At 30.3% G+C, this 20,860-nt stretch overlaps 1 protein-coding gene across 1 annotated transcript; it reads left to right on the top strand.

Annotated features, from left to right (window-relative positions):
- Window positions 1-19,605: 19,605 nt before the first annotated feature.
- Window positions 19,606-20,169, top strand: LOC133029220 (uncharacterized). The gene is made up of 2 exons (XM_061101706.1): window positions 19,606-20,008; window positions 20,109-20,169. Exons 1-2 carry the CDS (start codon window positions 19,612-19,614, stop codon window positions 20,120-20,122), a joined length of 411 nt encoding a protein of 136 aa, XP_060957689.1. The 5' UTR covers window positions 19,606-19,611; the 3' UTR covers window positions 20,123-20,169.
- Window positions 20,170-20,860: the final 691 nt, after the last annotated feature.

Below are 20,860 nucleotides of genomic sequence, written 5' to 3'. Positions count from 1 at the left end.
AATTAGTACATATCAATTAATCCTAAATTCTGACGGTGCTTTTCAAAGGCTGCCACGACCAGGACTTTGGTAAATGGATCAGCTAGGTTGTCCTCTATGTCAACTTTCTCAACTAGTACATCCCCTCTTGCCACGTATTCTCTGATAATGTGATACTTGCTTTCAATGTGTTTGCTTCTCTTGTGGCTTCGAGGTTCTTAACTGTTTGCTATTGCTCCATTGTTATCACAATGTAAGACCAGAGGCTTTTCCATTCCAGGAACGACAACTATACTGGTGAAGAACTTTCTTAGCCAGACAAGTTCTTTAGCAGCTTCGGCTGCAGCTATGTATTCAGCTTCCATAGTTGAGTCTGATATCGCGGTTTGTTTAGCACTTCTCCAAACCACTGCTCCACCCCCAAGAGAAAACACCATCCCAGATGTAGATTTCCTGTCTTCAAGACTTGCCTGGAAATCTGAATCAGTGTAGCCTATGGGATTTAAAGCACCACCCTTGTAGACTAACACAAGATTCCTTGTACTCTTTAAGTATTTCAGAATATACTTAACTGCATTCCAATGTTCATGTCTTGGATTAGACTGATACCTGCTCACGATCCTAACTGCATTGCAGATGTCAGGTTTAGTGCATAGCATTGCATACATTAGACTTCCAACTGCAGAAGCATAGGGAATTTTCACCATGTCCTCTATCTCTTGAGGATCAGTCGGAGACTGTTCCTTAGATTGACGAATACCATATCTAGAAGGCATGTTTGCCCCATTGGTGTTGTTCATGGAGAATCTCTCTAAGACTTTGTCTATGTAGGTTGTTTGAGAGAGAGCAAGAGATCTGTTCTTCCAGTTTCTGATAATCTGAATACCAAGAACATAGGCTGCTTCACCCAATTCATATCGAATTGAGTGTTAAGCCATTCCTTGATGTGAGTAATTTTCTTGACATTGTTTCCAATGATCAAAATGTCATCAACATAAAGGACCAGGAATACTACTACTTGGTCTTCCTTGAATTGGTAAATACAAGGTTCATCTTCATTTTGAAGAAAGCCGTAGGTCTTGATGATTTCATCAAAACTTTTGTTCCTTGAGCGAGAAGCTTGCTTAAGTCCATAGATAGACCTATTTAATTTGTAAACTTTCTTTTCCTGCCCAGGAAGAACATAACCTTCTGGTTGCTCCATATAGATGGTTTCTTCAAGTACCCCATTAAGGAAGGCAGTTTTGACATCCATTCGCCAGATTTCATAATCGAAAGCAGCAGCTATGGAGAGAAGAATTCAGATGGATTTGAGCATGGCAACAGGACTAAAAGTTTCCTCATAGTCCACGCCTTCTCTTTGGGTATAACCCTTGGCTACAAGTCTAGCTTTAAAAGTTTTGACTTCGCCTCCAGCTCCTCTTTTCTTCTTGTAAACCCACTTTCATCCTATCGGATGATAGTCGTCAGGTGCGTCTACATATTCCCAGACTTTGTTCTTAGGGACTGCTTTAGATGGAACAACATTTAAAATGTCATTTGCCATCTGTATAGCATATCCCCAGAAGGACGTAGACAGAGTTGAATAACTCAGCATAGACCTAACCATTTCCAAAAAAGTGCGATTTCTTCTTTCTACAACTCCATTTTTTTGTGGAGTGCTTGGGGCAGTGTATTGGGATTCAATTCCAAGTTCAATTAAATGATCTTTGAACTGCATATCCATATATTCTCCACCCGTATCAGTTCGCAAGATCTTTAATGATTTACCTAATTGGTTTTGGGCCAAAGCATGAAACTCCTGAAACTTTTCAAACGTTTCAGATTTCTTTTGCATTAGGTAAAGAAAACTATATCTAGAGAAATCGTCAATGAAAGTGACAAAATACTCATAACCACCTCGGGCTTTGACATTCAAAGGTCCGCAGACATCGGAATGCACTAACTCTAGAGGGATTTTGGCACGCTCTCCCTTTGCAGAGAAAGAACGTTTAGTCATTTTTCCTTCTAGGCAGAACTCGCATACTGGCAGTTCACCTAAGACGACATTTTTCAATGGACCGCCTTTGGTTAGCCTATTGAGTCTATTAAAGCCTATATGACCTATACGTAAATGCCATAGATAAGTTTGATCATCATTATCAATCTCTTTTCTTTTGAGGTTTCTAGGTCTAGCTACATTGAAAAGTTCACTATTAAGTGAGATTTGAGTATTCGGTCTTAAAACATAAAGCCCTTGTTCCATAGTAGCAACACATACTTGAAATCTATTACGAGAAATTAAACAATTTGTACTCGAAAAATTCAATATATAAGATTGTGTTTGCAAACATGAGACACTAATCAAGTTTCTACTAAAGTTTGGAATAAATAAAACATTTTTAAAATTAAAAATCTTTGTTGAAACTTGATGCGGGCTTTTCCTCTAGCTTTGACCGACACTAATTCGCCATTGCCAACTTTAAGCTTTAACTCTCCTGGAAGCAGATTTTCCCAAGTTTTAATCAACTGCAGTGAAGAACATACATGGTTAGTAGACCCAGAATCAACAGTCCAGACGGATTTGTCGTTCTCTAAAACACATGATTCAAAGACAAAAGCATTACCTTCGTTTGAATTGTTTAGAAGCCTAGGACATCGTTCTTCATGATGTCCCTTTTCATTACAATTCGAACATAGAAGATTATGTCTGATAATTGTACTTGAAGAAGCAGCTTTGCTAGATCCTTCATACCTAGTCCTTTTCCTTCGATTATGAATGGCAAACCCAGGGGGACCCATTGCAATCAAGTTCCGTTCATGGGCTCGTAATTCTGCTTCGAGCTTGTCCATGTCGGAGGAGTTAGAATTGTTGATCATGTAAGAGATAACAAATTCATTATACTCCGGAGGAAGACTATTAAGGATAAGTTGGACCCATTGTTCTCTTGATAAATCAATTCCTAGTAGATTTGCCTTTTGGAACTTCAGATTCATCATCAATAGGTGCGTATTTATGCAACTACCAGGATGCATTTTCACACTATAGAGTTCTTTTGCTAAGATATTAACTAGGAGAGGATCGGGGTGAGGGTTATTCATAATGACACTACAACACATCAATAAAACAGAAGTAAGGTTTTGGTTCATAAATTCATACACAGTTCAGAAAATAACAAATAATCACATATGTTATAGAAATACTAAATCTAACATAGTTTATTTTCCAAGGTTTTTCAACAAACTGATACAGTGTCCCATTTAGGCGAGAGTCAAAGCATCATCCATTAAATAGAGTTGTCAGCTCATCTAAAATGATAACCATTCTAGCAACCTTTTATTCGATCAAGATTGGAATTCAGCGTTGTCCCGTTTAGGCGAGAGTCAAGGCAATTCTATCGTATGAGCTTCCACCATTGTTTCATAATTTTCAAGTTAAGTATGGTCGCCACCATTAGGATGATCCATACCATACAAAACACTTACAAACTAATTATCTTTCGAGATTAAACGGTGCGAAATTGCTAATGAACGTTCCTCCATTAGGGAGGATTACTCACTAAAACAAACGCGGTGTAAAACCAACAATGGAGATCGAATGTCTCTTGATTAAAAGCTCATTATTTAAAAAATATTTTATGTATTTTGTATAATCATTTTTATTCGATATTATAATAATGAAAAAATTACAAATTAAAGTTGGTTTAAATAAAAAATCAACTTCAATTAATTTTCAATTATTATTTAATTCGAAAAATAAATTCGAATAAATATCGAACAAGTTCCATATTATAATAATGAAAAATTACAAATCAAAGTTGGTTTAAATAAAAAATCAACTTTAATTAATTTTCAATTATTATTTAAATTCGAAAAATAAAATCGAATATTTAATGGAACAACTTTGAAAATATCTTGTTTAAGTTGTTTTAGAAGAATCTAAAAAATCAACTTAAATATCTTTCAAATCGGATTTAATTAAATTAAAATTAAGTTGTAACCACTTAATTTGAAGATATTCCATTTTAAGTTAATATTCGAAAAGATATTAACTAAAAAAAAATCTAAAATATTCCATTTTTAAGTTAATATTCGAAAAGATATTAACTTAAAAAATATCTAAAGAATCTTAATAACCAGTGCCTAAAATTTCTCAACTTAATTTTGAAATTTTAAATCCAAAAGATATTCAGATTTAAGTTGGTTAGTTGTAGATAACTAAATATCAACTGAAATGGGAATATTTAATGAAAAATTTAAATTAAGCTCCAGAAAGAATCTAGATGGTTATAATTTTATATTTAATTAAATACAAGAAAATACATATAGTTTAGCTTAGAATATAAAATTCTTTAAACTATGGTTTTCTTAAATTAATTTCAAAATAAATGAAATTAATTATGTTGCTAATCAATTTTATTAGGTTAAACTAGTGTAATTAACCTAGTACAGTTATTCAAATCAGGCCAATGGGCCTTCACAATTGGGGTGGTTCATGTGAGGGGGTGCTGGGTTCAGTATGTCGTACCCACTACTATGGCTCCCAACTCTCACACAAGGCCCAAAAGAGAGGAATTTAACCTTAAAATGAACAACTGTTATTAATTGAATAAGCCCAATAACTAAATGAGCCTAAACAAAATCTATCAAGAACTATGATATTTTATTTAGCAACATTAACCTATATGTATCTATAATGAAATTAAATACATAGGCTCACACAGGCACACTTTGGATGGGTCCTATCATGTTGCTAGGTCATACACAGATGAAAGAAGATTGTAAAAATATACCTGTTACAAATTATTAACTTGACCAAGGGTGCCATGAGTTAAAATCAGATCATTGAATCTGTCAACAAGTTAACCATGACTATTTGCAATCAAGCAATAATAGGTTTTGAAAACTTACACACAAGCTAAAACACATACTCCTGCAACAAGGTTAGCTGGATAGTTGGATGTAGGATTTATCTAATTTTAAATTAAATAATTAATTTCGAAATAATTAATTAAATAAATAAAATATTTATTTTCGAAAAATTTAAAAAAATTTAAAATTTGACAATTTTGAAATTAAAAAAAAATTTAAATTTAAAATTAAACCTACAATTTTGAAAAATTAGGTTTCAACCAACCTAAATATCATTTCAAAATTTGCTAACTACTTTTAAAAATTAAATGTTATTTTATAAATAAAAATTAAATAAAAAATTAAAAAAGATAAATGAATATCTTTTTCAGATTTTAAATGTAATTTAAATAAATAAAATAACAAAATTTGAAAGTTAGCAAAATATCTTACATCTATTTAAAATTACATGATTATAGTTATCTTATTTTAAATTTAAATAAGGTCAAATTATAAAAAAAAATTAATTTAAAATATTTAAAATCTGACCTTAAATTTAAAAATAAGATAAGATATAATCAAATTTAAAAATAAGATAGATTATTAAGCAAAAAAAGATAGATACTAACTATTTTTAAATTCAAATTACACTAATATCATGAATTAAATTTAAAAAATATTAAATTAATTCATTATGATAATTAGAGTTGAATTAGGAATAGTAATAGTAGAAATACAGAACTACACAAAAAATCGGAAGTTAATTCCATGAAAAAGCATGAAAAAACGAAGAAAAACGAAAAAATTGCAAGTTGTTCACATCTCTAACCCTTGTATCCTTTCTGTAGCAGAGTATTATCAAGATCTGAACTTGGATCTCTTTCTCTGAATCTTTGATGCTGAAACTCCTATGCTGATGATCTTTCTTCACGATCTTCCTCACTATGATTGAGGTATTGCTTGCTGTGTGTGGGCACTACTCTAATCACTAAGGTAATTTTGAAATATGAAGGAAGAAGAGAGAGAGAGAGGGTGGCGGCCAAGGTAGAGAGAGAAAGGCTCAGGTTTTCTGATTCAGAAGTGTAATTTTCCTTAAGCCTTCACTACCTATTTATAGCATTCCACTAGGGTTAGGTTTGAATTATTTGGCATTAAAATAATGAAAATATCAGTTTAAAATGCCTACAAAAGTGGCCGGCCATGGCTTATTGGGTTTGGGCCTTGCTTTTTGCAATTTTGCAATTTTAACACTTTTGTATCTGATTTTCTCAAAAATGCCAATTTTCTAATTCAACAATTTAAATGCCAATTCTAACTATTTAATAACTATAAATAATTATTAAATAATATTGTCATTTATCATATTTATTAATTGAACCATACAAAGTATCATAATTAACAAATATGCCCCTAACAACTCTTTCTTTACAATTTTGCCCTTACTTAGTGAAAATTTCACAAATAGACATAGTCTAATTTGAGAATTATAATTGATTAATCAAAACCAATTACATGAGTCTTACAAACAATATTATCTCAACTAGTGCGGGGACCATGGGTCTATATAACCGAGCTTCCAATAAGTAGATCAAGAATTTAGCACTAAAATTCACTAACTTATTAATTCTTCGTTGAATCCACGCTAGAACTCAGAATTGCACTCTCAGTATATAGAATGCTCTATATGTTCCACCATATAAACGCATCATTAGTTATCCATTGTTACAATCCTAATGTGATCAATGATCCTCTATATGAATGATCTACACTGTAAAGGGATTAGATTACCGTAACACCCTACTATGTATTTTATCCTTAAAACACTTGACCCCGTATAAATGATATTTCAGCTTATGTGAAATGAGTACTCCACCATTTATGTTTGTTTGGTCAAGCTCGAAGGAGATCATCCTTTGCTTACTATTCGCCAGATAGAAGCTATAGATTCCATGTTTATGCTAGCGCTCCCACTCAATTGCACTACCGTGTTCCCAAAATGTACGTATCACCCTGACCTAAAAGTAGGCTTAACTAACAAATCAAAGAACACGTATAGCCTTTCAAGATTGAGCCTAATCATAACAGGATTAAGAACATTTGATCTAGGATCAACTTGGCGATATTGACTTGAATAGATTTTACGGTAAGTTTAATTAAATCTAAGTCAAAGTTCAATATCAGTCCCTTCCAATGCATACTCCATGCATCCAACCTGAGCTTTACTTTAACCAATGTTCTGAAAAGAACATAGCATTTCTCCAAATGCAAGTAAACTCTTCTTGTAGATTTTCATATCAGTAAAACCCTGTGTCTGATAAATCTAGGAAACTTTATTCACATAGTCATGTTTACTTTCCAATGTGATGACAACACAATAAACAGGATGTATGTGAAAGATGAATTTATAAATCAAATAGACAAGCAATTGATAAGGTGAACCAAAACATACACAAATGAATGAAAAATACTTCTGTTTTTTATTGAGGTTGAATAAAATAGATTACATTGAAATGGATTTTTATTTAGGGCATAAAACCCAACATAATACCACTTATCTTTTATCATATAGTTAATTTTTAATTATCAAAATTTAATTAACCACACTTTTGGCATAATTATATAGTATATATATAAGTATTTTATTAAATTGCACACAGGTGGCGTTACACAATGCGTATTTATTGAGTAATAGAGGTCAAACTTATTTACCCCTTTCCTCTAATAGGGTGATTACAAATAGGGATTGTTTCACAAATACACAAAAATAACAAAATAATTACGAAAATACAGTTGTATAGAATTTTAAATTTTTTTTATGATTCTTATGATTTTATTTACAAAAAATATAGTATTTTAATGTATTTTTATGTTGTACTCTCGTTAATTTGTTGTTAATTTTTTTGTTATTTACTGTTGGGCTTTGTGCCCTAACTAAAACTCTATTTCAATGTAATCTAGAATATTCCTTTATCATTAAAGATTATTTCATTAATTGTTTAATGTATTATTTAGTTCACATGTTTATTTCATGATTATTTGTTTGATTTATAAATTTATCTAAATCCTTATTACATTGATATTCTTGATTACTGTGTTTTCAACACAGTGGAAAGTAATCAAGATTATGTGATTAAATAAAGTCCTACGATTTATCAATACACAAGATTTCCACTAGTATAGTTTACTTGCACCTTGGATAAGTGCTATGTTTTTTTAGGGCATTGGTAAAGTAAACTTGAATTGAATGTATTGTTATATATAGAATTGGACCGATATTGAACTTGGATAAGATATCATAAAATTACCTCAATGTCTATCTAACTCAATATCACCTAGTTGATCTTAGATCAATGATCTTAATCTTGAGATGGTTTGGTTGTATTATTTATGTTCTTTGATTTGTTCGTTAAAGTTGACCAATTGGATCTTCCCAATAATTACAAATTAAGAATATGGTAGTTCAATTGAGTGGGAGCACTAATCATAAATATGGAATCTATAGCTTCTATAAATGCATATAAGTGAAATGATAATTTCCTTCGAGCTTAACTTAATAGAGATAAATGGTGAAGTACTCATTTCAGTAATTATAATAGTTTACTGAAATATTTTTTATAGGTAGCTAAGTGTCTTAAGGATAAAATACATTGAAGGGTAGAACGATAAACTTGTCCCTACTCGATGTAGATCATCTATAGAGGATCATTGATTATTTATATTAAGAGTGCAATTCTGAATCTATAGTGAAGCAAGGAGGAATTAATAAGTTAGAGAATTTACTTGGTAAATTCTAAAACTGCTTATTGGAAGCTTTGACTGTATAGGCCCATGGTCCCCATGTTGGGCTTTGTGCCCTAAATAAAACTCTATTTTAATGTAATCTTTTCTATTCAATTATCAATAAAGAAACAATTTAATTTCATTACTTGTTTAATGTGTTATTTGGTTGATGTGATCATTTATTTACTTATTTGATTTATAAATTCATCCAAATCTTTATCACACTGATATTCTTGTTTATTGTGTTGTCAACACAGTGGAAAGTAATCGAGATTGTGTGATTAAATGTATTCATATAATTTGTCAATACACAGGGTTTAACTAATATGATAATCTACAACGTAGTTTACTTGCACCTTGAATAAGTGATATGTCCTTTCCACGGCATTGGTTAAAGTAAGCTTGGGTTGGATGTATGGAGTATGCATCGGAAGGGACCGATATTGAACTTGAACTAGATATGATAGACTTACCGTAATATCTATTCAATTCAATATCACCTAGTTGATCTTAGATCAAATGATCTCAATCCTGAGATGGTTAGGTTCTAGTTCAATTGTATTATTTGTGTTCTTCAATCTATTTGTTAAAGTCGACCAATGGATCTTCTCGTGACATATAGATTAGGAACATGGTAGTCTGATTGAGTGGGAGCACTAATCATAGATACGTAATCTATATCTTCTATCCAGACGTAGAAGTGAAACGATGATTTCCTTCAAGCTTGGCTAAATAAAGATAAATGATAGCGCGCTCATTTTAGTGATTATATTAGTTCACTGAAATATCATTTACAGGTTGCTAAGTGTTTTAAGGATACAATACATTGAAGGGTGTAACGGTAATTTTGTCCCTACTCAATGTAAATCATCTATAGAGGATCATTAATTATTAGGATTATAACAATGGATAATTCATAGTGTATCTATATCGTGGAACATATAGAGTGTTCTATATAATTGAGAGTGCGATTCCAAATCTATAGTGGTGCAAGGAGGAATTAATAAGTTAGAGAATTTACTTGGTCAATTCTAGATCTGCTTATTGGAAGCTCGATTATATAGGCCCATGATCCCCATAATGGTTGAGACAAACTACTTGTAAGACTCAGTTAATTGATTTTAGTTAATCAATTATAATTCTAACTAGTTTATGAATTTTCACTAAGATATGGCTTGATTGTGAAGAAATGGGATTTTAGGGTTAATTTATTAATTAAGAGACTTTGTGGAGTCTAATATATAAATAATATAAATGATAATTTTATTTGATAATTAATTTAATTATTAAATAAATAGTTTTGGCATTTGTAGGGTTGAAAGTGTAAAAAGTGGTATTTGTGAAAAATAGATAAATGGTTAAGAAAAATGGCAAAAATCTAACTAGTGTTGGGCCCACTTCATGGCCGGCCACTAGTGCCTATTTTTGCTCTATTTTTTTTTTTTATCATTTTCTATTCCAAATAAATCAACCCTAACCCTATGTGAATTAGTATAAAAAGAAAAGAAAGTCTCATTATCCAACTAACGCAAATATTAACTCTTGACCTAGTTTGCTTCTTGTGAGACAACTAATGAGTTTGAAACTTCTTCTTCTTCTTTTTTCTTCTTCTAATTCGAATTCTATAGCCTTCTTCACAAAACAAATTCAGCTTTTAGTGATTGAGTGCATGCCCACCCATAGCAAGTTAGTCCTCAATCATAGTGTGTAAGACTGTGAAGAATCCAAACAACAGAAGGAGTTTCGAGCTCAGATCTTGGTGATACTCTGTGATAGAAAGGATATAAGGGTTAGAGATCTGAGCGGAAGGAGTCATTTAATTCTGCTCCAACCAATGTAAGGTTTCTCTGCTGGGTTTTATGCCCTAAATAAAACTCTTTAAAATCTGATTAGTTATCAATATAAGAAATTTGAAGTGATTGATGTTTGCATGAATTTTACATGCTAATGGTTTAATATGTTTAATATGTTTATTACATTCATACACACAAAATCAGTTAAATCCAGATCATATGTTTATTCACAATTACAGTATCGTCAACACAGTGGAATGTGATTGTGATCATATGAATCAAAAGTTTTGGTCCCTGTTTCATCAGTGTTATTGGATTTACACTAATGTGATAATCAGCGATGATGTGTACTTACACTTGGAGTAAGTGTTATGTTCTTTCCAGGACATTAGTAAAGTATACTAGTTTCGAATGTATGGAGTACACATTGGACTGGACCGATATTGCAACTAAGTTAAGATATTACAAACTTACCGTTATACATATCTTTCCAAGTCAATATCAGTAGTTGATCTTAAGATTAAAAGAATCTAAATCCTGATATGCTTGGGCTCAACTCAGGAGTGCTATTCATGTTCTTTGATTTATTAGTTAAGCCTACTTTTGGGTCAGGGTGATACGTATATTTTGGGAACACGATAGTATGATTGAGTGGGAGTGCTGAACATAAATATGGAATCTATAGCTTCTACTGGTGTATAGAAGTTAAGTGATGATTCCCTTCGAGCTTAGCAAGTAGAAGTAAATGGATGAGCTCTTGTTTAACTGACTAATTATTAGATCACTAAACACCATTTACAGGTAGCTAAGTGTTTTAAGGGGCAAAATACATTGAGGGGTGAGAACGGTAAAGAAATCCCATCTCGATGTAAATCATCTATATAGAGGATCTTTAAATCACAATAAGATTATAACAATGGTTAAATGAGATAGTATATTGGTATCGTGAAACATACAATATGTTCTATATAAGTCTGAGAGTGCAATTCTTAGTTCTAAGAGTGGATTCAACGAAGAATTAATAAGTAGGAATTTACTTGGTAAATTTGGTTCACTTATTGGAAGCTCAGCATATAGATCCATGGTCCCCATTCTAGTTGAGAACATTCTGCTTGTAAGACTCATTAATTGATTCGTGATTGATCAATTATAATTCTAAAGTTAGACTATGTCTAATTTTATGAATTTTCACTAAGCAGGGGTGAAATTGTAAAGAAAAGAGTTTTCTAGGTTTATTTATTTATTAATAGACTTTATATGTCTAATTAATAATTAAATTAAATGACAATATTATTTAATAATGTATTTTAGTTATTAAATAATTAGTTTTGGCATTTAAAATGTTAGAATTGGAAAATTGGCGTTTTTGAGAAAATAGAGATAAAATTTGATAAAATTGCAAAATTAAGTGAGGCTCAATAACACCATATGGCCGGCCACTTAAATAGATTTTTCAAATTAATATTTTCATTATTTTAATGCCAAATAAATCCTAACCTAAACCTAGTAGTTGCCTATAAATAGAAAGTGATGGCTCAGTCTCCTAACATGCTTTCATTAGCTTTCTGACAGAAATTTCTCTCTTCAGAAAAACTGAGCCTTCCCCACTTTCTATCCTTGGCCGAAATACCTGTAACACCCTGACTCTCAGGAACGCCACGTGTGTGCTTTTACAATCTTATTATCAATAACCTACTAGCTTAGGAAAAATGTGGTTTAAGTAAAGTTTAATAATTTAAAATATACATATAAATTTTTTTTTAAAAAAAATACTATTAAAGTATGGGGATCCCTTGTTTATAAAATTTCCTTATAACAAATTTAAAAACCATTATTACCAAAATAAAGTTACATTTCCAAACACAAAGAAAGAAATCGATCCTGCTTCCCGGAAGCCAAGACACCACGGCTGATATGTACATTACTGGGAGACCTCTGACTCATGGCCAAACACAGCTCCTAATCTCCTTACCTGCACCATGAAGCACTCGTGAGTCACAATGACTCAGCAAGAAAAGCTACTAATTAGACATTATGGAAAGTGCAGGCAGATTTCATAATAATGTAATATACATACCGGTAGGTCTTACATATGTCAATCTACATATACAAAAATAGCATAACGCTTATGTAAGCACACTTAATACATAATAAAGAATATTTATAGCTATTCATAATCAACCATCTCAATGGTTCATAAAGTACCCGAATCATACATCATTATAAACACTCACTTTCAGTACTTCATAAAACACTCTAACTCATATATTACAGTAACCACATAATCTCAGTGCTTCATAAAGCACTCAAACACATAATCTTAGTGCTTCATTTATCACTCAATTCTTACATCCCTACAACATGTATTTTTACCCCCGTCGATTCTGAGAGACTAATTTCATAAGTAATATAACGTTCATTCAATCATACCATAACACAATATATTTAGTTACAACTCATCACATAATAACACGCTTGATCGTTCCACAACTTCATAACCACATAATTTAGGTACTTCATAAAGTACCCCTACCACTCGTTAACCACGAGCTGTATATGACACTATCGTTGTTCGATACAACAAACGATAAGTAAGAAACCTATCCGCGGTTTCAGGAGTAATTACTCATAACGGTAATAACTGTTTCTTTTACTCGATCATAATCGAGCCAAACGATAATAATCGTTTCATAATACTTCCCTCGATCATAATCGAGTCAAACGATAATAATCGTTTCCTATTATTTCCCTCGATCATAATCGAGTCAAACGATAATAATCGTTTCCTAATATTTTTCCCTCGATCATAATCGAGTCAAACGATAATAATCGTTCCCTATTATTTCCCTCGATCATAATCGAGTAACACCCATTACATATCGTTAACCTCGATTAGGATTAAGTCCCAACAACGTATAACAAGATTTCGATCTTAATCGAAACTGTAATAATCATAACATTAACCTTATACAGTATTTAATACTTTTCTTACCTCAGTCCAGAAGTTTAGTGTGCATCCCTTCTAAAAGGAATCAAAGCTTGGCAATCCCGGGTCCTATGTCACGATAACAACTCTCGATAAATATTTTAATAAAAAATCTCTAAGAAAATCCAAATTCTTAAATCCCGACAGCACCTAATCTCCAACACCTCATAACATGTCATACTACACATAATTAACCTACAATAGATACCGGATACAACCCCGAGCCAAAACCAAATCCTGAAGAAAAAAACCCAAAAATTTCCCCTGCTAGCAACCGGTCGGCCAGGCTCGGTACACGAACCAACCTGGTCGACCGGTTTCCGCGTACCCGAAAAATCTAGGGTTCCTTTCCCCCAAACTCGAACCAAATCTTCATCAAACCTGTCCAACTGCTCCAGATCAATATAATATCATAAACACAACATAACCAATGCATCAAAACACCGCAACTCATCCATTTACTCAAAATTGTATTCCCAAGTGAAATCAAACTCAATAATTTTCACTTAAATAAATTCAAATCAACCAACCATTATTTCTCACCAATTCAAGCTTAAACAAATTCTTAATTCAAGCCTAATAACACATTCTAAACTCAATTTACACTTCAGCCCCGAAATCACACAAACCCTAACCAAAAACTCAACTTAAACCTTACCAAAATTCAAGAATAAAAGTGAAGAACTTACCTCAAACTAGCCAGCACCTAGTGCTATGAAATCCTTGCAAGATTTGCTTGAAAAGAGCAGAAATCTCCCTAGGGTTCTGTTGGTTTCTTTCAGCCGAGAGGAAAGAGAGAGAAAAAGAATGATTTCTCATTCTAATTTTGTTCCTTTTGTTTTCCTTTTATTTAATCTTACTTACCCTATATCATTAAATAATACCCTAAATAAATTATTCTAACTAATAAATAAATGAATTAATTCAGCCAATAAACCTTAAAACAAAATAAATTATTTTCCCAAAAGACCATTTTACCCCCATTAAATAACCTTATACCTTAAGCACACCTAGGGGTAGTTTGGTAATCTTAGCCAATCCCGTCAAATCAATAATTTTAATATTCTAAACTAGTTCGATACAATTTCCATTCAGTTCCATAACTTATTATCGTGACATTTACGACTTCCTCGCCATGATCCACATTTCCAAACCCGAAAATATTTTATTTGAATTATTGTGTCTACGATACCCACATATTCCAATACAATCTCTGTAATTAATAAATTACGCTTTATTACTCATTAATTCATATTTCCCTAATCAAATCATGATTAGCTTAAGTAGGATTATAATCCTACTCTAATAACCCATAATCACATATTTAATAAAATATGTCCAATTAAAATATCAATATATTTTTCGGGATATTACAACTATCCCCTCCTTATAGAAATTTCGTCCTCGAAATTATTCAATCAATGCGGGATACAACTTTCGCAACTGCAACTTTAACTCCCAAATCGCCTTTCAATCTTATTGTTCTTTCACAAAACTATAACTATTGATATTTTCTTGCTTCTGCAACACTTTTTCTTTTCTATTCAAAAATCTGTACATATTGTTCCTCATATAACAAATCTATTTGAAATTCAATATTCTCCCAACTCCGTATATGGATTTCTTCCACTTTGTACTTCTAAAACCTTGAAGCATATGTTGTAAACTCTAAATAAAACAGGGAGTATGGCTAGCTAATAAGCTACCCGACCTTCCCTTTCTGAAAACTCAAACAGACTGATTAACCTGGGACTTAACTCCCCTTTCTGACCAATTTTTGAATTTTCCCTTTCATTGGAACCACCTGAAGAAAGATAGAATTCCCGACTTGAAATTTAATATTTCTACACTTAAGATCAACATAGCTCTTTCATCCATTATATAAGCAATATACAAACTTGAATCTTTAAACTGCATCAGTATCACTTTAACAGTGCTCTAATAACTGTTATTACATGAAAACTCATTTAGAACCTTCCACTCAGTATTCTTATCGGACTGATACAACAATCTGGTTTATATCATAAAATTTCCTTCAAGCAAAATCAAAGTTCTTTGTCAATCTGGTTCCAAACCTTTCCTCGTACTTCTAAAGTTCATAGTCCCAACAACTGGCCTCAGAGCCATGGTAATTGATTTACTTACATGAAATTTGGACTTTAAAACGATTGTTTGTATGTTCTTTGGATGGTATCATGTTGTATTGAGTGTTATTTGATGATTGATTGATGTTTGTAAAATTTTCGTTAAAAATAATTGTGATTTCGTTACTGGAATTATTTTTATTGGATAGTATGGAAAAAATTAAGCAAGTTAGCCTTTTACAGAACTCAATTTGGATTTTATTTGAATTAGTTATGATTTTTTGAAGATTTGAAAAAATCGGGGCTCTGCTGATATTTTCCTGCGATCGCAAATCTGTCCGTACAGTTTCGAATTTTTTCGTTTTTCTTCGATTTTTCATGCTTTTTCATGTAATTAACTTCCAATTTTTTGTATGGTTTTGTATATATACTATTACTATTCCTAATTCAATTCTAATTATCATTTTGAATTAATTTAATATTTTTTTTAATTCAAGATATTAGTGTAATTTGAATTTGAATAGAATTATTATCTATCTTCTTGCTTAAAAAAATCTATCTTATTTTTAAATTTGATTATATCTTATTTTTTTTAAATTTAAGGTCAGATTTTATAAGATATTTATAAAATCTTTTAAGATATTTTAAAATATCTTATCTTTTAAGATATTTTTTAATAATATCTTATCTTTTAAGATTTTTTTTAAAATCAAATCTTTTTAGATATTTTGACCTTATTTAAATTTAAATAAGATATTTATAATCATGTAATTTTAAATAGATATAAGATATTTTACTAACTTTTAAATTTTATTATTTTATTTATTCAAATTAAATTTAAAATCTGAAAAGATATTTCTTTTATCTTTTCTAATTTTTATTTAATTTTTATTTTTAAAATAACATTTAATATTTAAAAATAGTTAGTAAATTTTTGAAATGATATTTAGGTTGGTTGAAACCTAATTTTTCAAAATTGTAGGTTTAATTTTGAATATTTTTTTTTAAAAATAGTTTCGAAATTTAAAATATTTTTTTTATTTATTTTCGAAAATAAATAATTTTTTTTTTCGAAATCTAAATTATTTATTTTTTTTAAATATTTTTTATTTAATTATTAATTTCGAAAATTATTTATTTAAAATTAAATAAATCCTACTTCCAACTATCCAGCTAACCTTGTTGCAGGAGTATGTGTTTTTAGCTTGTGTGTAAGTTTTAAAAACCTATTATTACTTGATTGCAAATAGCCATGGTTACTTTTTGCCAGATCTAATGATCTGATGGCTCCCTTGGTCAAGTTAATAATTTGTAACAGGTATATTTACAATCTTCTTTCATCTGTGTATGACCTAGCAACATGATAGGACCCATCCAAAGTGTGCCTGTGTGAGCCTATATGTTTATTTTATTATATATATATGCATATAGGTTGTTGCTAAATAAAATGTCACACCATGATAGATTTTATTTAGGTCCATTTAGTTATTGGACCTATTCAATTAATAACAGTTATTCATTTTATGGTTAAATTCCTCTCTTTTGGGCCTTGTGTGAGAGTTGGGAGCCATAGAAGTGGGTACGACATACTGAATTCAGCACCCCCTCACATGAACTACCCCAATTGTGAAGGCCCATTTGCCTGATTTGAATAACTGTACTAGGTTAATTATATTAGTTTGACCTAATAAAATTGAATTAGCAACATAATTAACTTTTAAAATATATGAAAATTTATTTTTTACTTTAATATTTTAAAGTTAATTTTAAGAAAAACACTTTTAGTTTAGATATTATTTCTAGACAAACTATTTGTATTTTTCTTGTATTTAATTAAATATAGAATTTTAACTAACTAAGATTCTTTCTGGAGCTTATTTAATTAAATATTCCTATTTAAGTTATAAATTAGTTGTATCAACTGATTTTTCTTATCTAACTTAAATTTGAATATTTTATTTAAATTTTAAATCAAGTTGAGGAATCCTAGGCATTAGTTATTAAAGATTCTTAAGATATTTTTTAAGTTAATATCTTTTCAAATATTAACTTAAAATAGAATATTTTAGATATTTTTTTTGTTAATATCTTTTCGAATATTAACTTTAAAAAAAAATATCTTCAAATTAAGTGGTTACAACTTAATTTTGATATTTAATTAAATCTAAATTTGAAATTATTTAAGTTTTAGATTTTTTCTAACTTAAATTAGATATTTTTTCAAATTTTTGAAAAGATACTTAGTCAAATAAGATATTTTCTAGATAGTAATTTCTAGACTACTTATTATTTCTAATATTTAAATAGGAAAATTATACTTTGTGAAATTAATTATTTAAATAATTAATTTTGGTACAATTTTATTAAGTATATTTTTCCTAGTATTAAATAGAAATTAATAATTAAGCCTTCTCTACACTTAATTATTATTTCTTGAATTTAATACATTTAATTAAGTTGAAAAATCTAAATATCTAAGTTGATTTTCATCATGATACTTAAATATTTATTGATTTTTCATGACACTTAATTAAATAGAAAATTATTTTTAGGTTGAAATTTAATTTTTCAACTTAAATTTAAATAATTTTCAATATATATATATTTTTCTTTATTTTATTAGTCAATTTCGAAATTTGCATTTTAATTATGCAATATTTTCGAATTTTTGAAAAATAGATTGAGTTGTAAATTATTTTTTTTTTAATTAATTCTTGGACCAACTACAATCAATGATTTTTTCATTTAATTGATTAATTTAAAATAAATGAATTTAAAATATATATATATATATATTATTAGAAATTGAATTAACTAGTCAAAAGAATATCTAGATAGGTGATATTTTTGCTTGAAGTATTTCTTTTCTATTTTTTATTATTTTCGAAAATTGTATTTTTATATACTTTAAATTTTCGAACCCAATAAATATATTCTCAAAGGAAATTTTTAAGTTGCTAATTATTTATTTAATTCAACTTAAATTAATTTCCTTAATATTTATAATTAAGATTATTACTAAGATGGAAATAATTAATTTTATTTCAATCACCATCTAAGTATAATTTTATAAATATTATATTAAATTCTTACTTTTGAATTTTAATTCTTAATTTCGAATTTAATGAGATTTATTTATTAGAATAATAAAGAAAATACATTTTAAATAACGAGCTTTATTATTATTAAGATATTCGATCTCCATTGTGGGTTTTACACCGCGTTTGTTTTAGTGAGTAATCCTCCCTAATGGAGGAACGTTCATTAGCAATTTCGCACCGTTTAATCTCGCATGATAAGTGGTTTGTAAGTGTTTTATATGGTAAGGATCACCCTAATGGTGGCGACCATATTTGACTTGTAAATTGCGAAACAATGGTAGAAGCTCATGAAATAGAATAGCCTTGACTCTCGCCTAAACGGGACAACGCTAGATTCTGATCTTGATCGAATAAAAGGTTTCTAGAATGTTTAACATTTTAGATGAGCTGACAACTCTATTCAATGGATGGTAGCTTTGACTCTCGCCTAAACGGGACACTGATATCAGTTTGTTGAAAACCTTGGAAATTATTTAAGATTGAATTTTTTAAGTATTTTCTCATATCATTCCTACATGCTATGTGCTTATAATTTCTGAATTGTTTTTGTGTGTTAAACCATTATTTAATTTCTATTTGTTGATTTCTATTATTTTGTAGTATCCTGTTTTGTCAAAATGAATCCCATGTTATCACTGTTGACTGAAAATAAGCTGAATGGATCTAACTTTAATAAATGGAATGAGAACAATAATATTGCTCTCATAGGAGAAAGTGCCTTGTTTGTTTTAACTGAGCCGTCACCTGAAGTGCCTGGGGACAATGCATCCAAAGCTGTGAAAGAAAAGTATGAGCGTTGGCAGAAAGCAAATGACAAAGCTCTATACTTTATGCTTTCTAGCATGGTTGACACCCTCAAAACTCGGTTTTCTAAAACTGAGAAGGCTGCTGAAGTTATGACGAAGTTAAATGAGCTATTCGGTAAGGCATCGCTTCAGTCACGCTTTGACGCGACTAAGAAGTACATTAACGCACGGATGGAACCTCATCAAAACGTGCGTGACCATGTTCTCCTCATGTCCAGTTATTTCCAAGAAGCCCAGGATCATGGTGCTGAAATGGACATTGCTACTCAAGTAAGTCTTATCTTGAATAGCCTGACTCCAGCATTTCTACCATATACATCAAATTATGTCATGAATAAGAAGGAAATTGACTTTCATGAATTAGTCAATGACCTTCAAACTTATGAAAATTTGATTGGAGGACCCAAGAAGAAAGGGAGTAAACCTCATAATCCTGGTAATGGTAATGGGACGATAAAACCTGAAGCAAATGTTGCCTCTGCTTCAAAGCCCAAATCGAAGAAGAAGTGGAAGAACACCAAGAAGCGAACAAAAGTCATGAAAAAGGCTGCTCCTTCTGGTGATGCTACACTTAAAGGAAAGTGTTTCCACTGCAATGAAAAAGGTCATTGGAAACCCCAGTGTCCTAAACTTCTTGCAAAGAAACAAGGTATTTCCTTTTATAAACTTTAAGAGTTTTAGTGAATTATTATCCAATTGAATTTATGATTCTGGACTAACTTTGTTTATTTGTTTTCTTCTTCTTATAGGCCAAGCTACTTGAACTCAATTGAGTTGGATCAGCAAGCTGGACCAAGGGTGAAATCGTCCAAATGAAGATGAAGCTCTTCAATTTTTTTGAATTAATTGTTTTAGTTTAAAGACAATTTGGATTTCAAATTTTAGTTAGGGATATTTATCCCTGTTTCTCTCATATTGTTGCAATACTTTTTTTTTATTATTAATAAAGTTTTATTTTCGAAATTCCCTATTGCAATTTATGAGATTGAGCTTCATTTATTCTATCTTCATCAATTATTACCACATTATATTTGTATGTTTGTATGTGTAAGTGTTTTTATTATTGATGCGAATTCTATAATATTTACAACTCTTCATAGAGTTATATTATATAAACACTAGAAATTATTTCTTTGTTTATCAATAATTGTTAATTCTCATACAATTATTAAGAATTTGTTTAATAAAAGGATCTTATGATCTGATAGGGGTGGACAAAGTTAAGAAAACTATGCAGTTCAACGATCTTTTATATCTAATGAACTCTGGATAGTATTCAACTCCACATAAACTCTGTCACACTTAGAGAATCATGATCTTTACAACCTTTAGAGGTGGATCATAATCTCTATATACTTAGGGGTGGAGGTTATCCATAGTACCCTATATGTATATTCTTAGGGGTGGAGTCCATTCCACAATTCCCTATGAAACACATATCTTGTTTAAACATAGAAGTAATATAATGAGTCAGCTATTGTCAATATAAATTCTTGATCTT

Source organism: Cannabis sativa, chromosome 7 (genome assembly GCF_029168945.1).
Source record: "Cannabis sativa cultivar Pink pepper isolate KNU-18-1 chromosome 7, ASM2916894v1, whole genome shotgun sequence".
NCBI classification, from domain to species: domain Eukaryota; kingdom Viridiplantae; phylum Streptophyta; class Magnoliopsida; order Rosales; family Cannabaceae; genus Cannabis; species Cannabis sativa.
Note: the sequence above shows the minus strand (reverse complement) of the source record. Positions and strands in the feature narration are given on the sequence as shown.

What these genes read in the sequence shown, in the direction of transcription:
- LOC133029220 (XM_061101706.1), top strand. Translation starts at nt 19,612, where the DNA reads ATGGACATTGCTACTCAAGTAAGTCTTATCTTGAATAGCCTGACTCCA.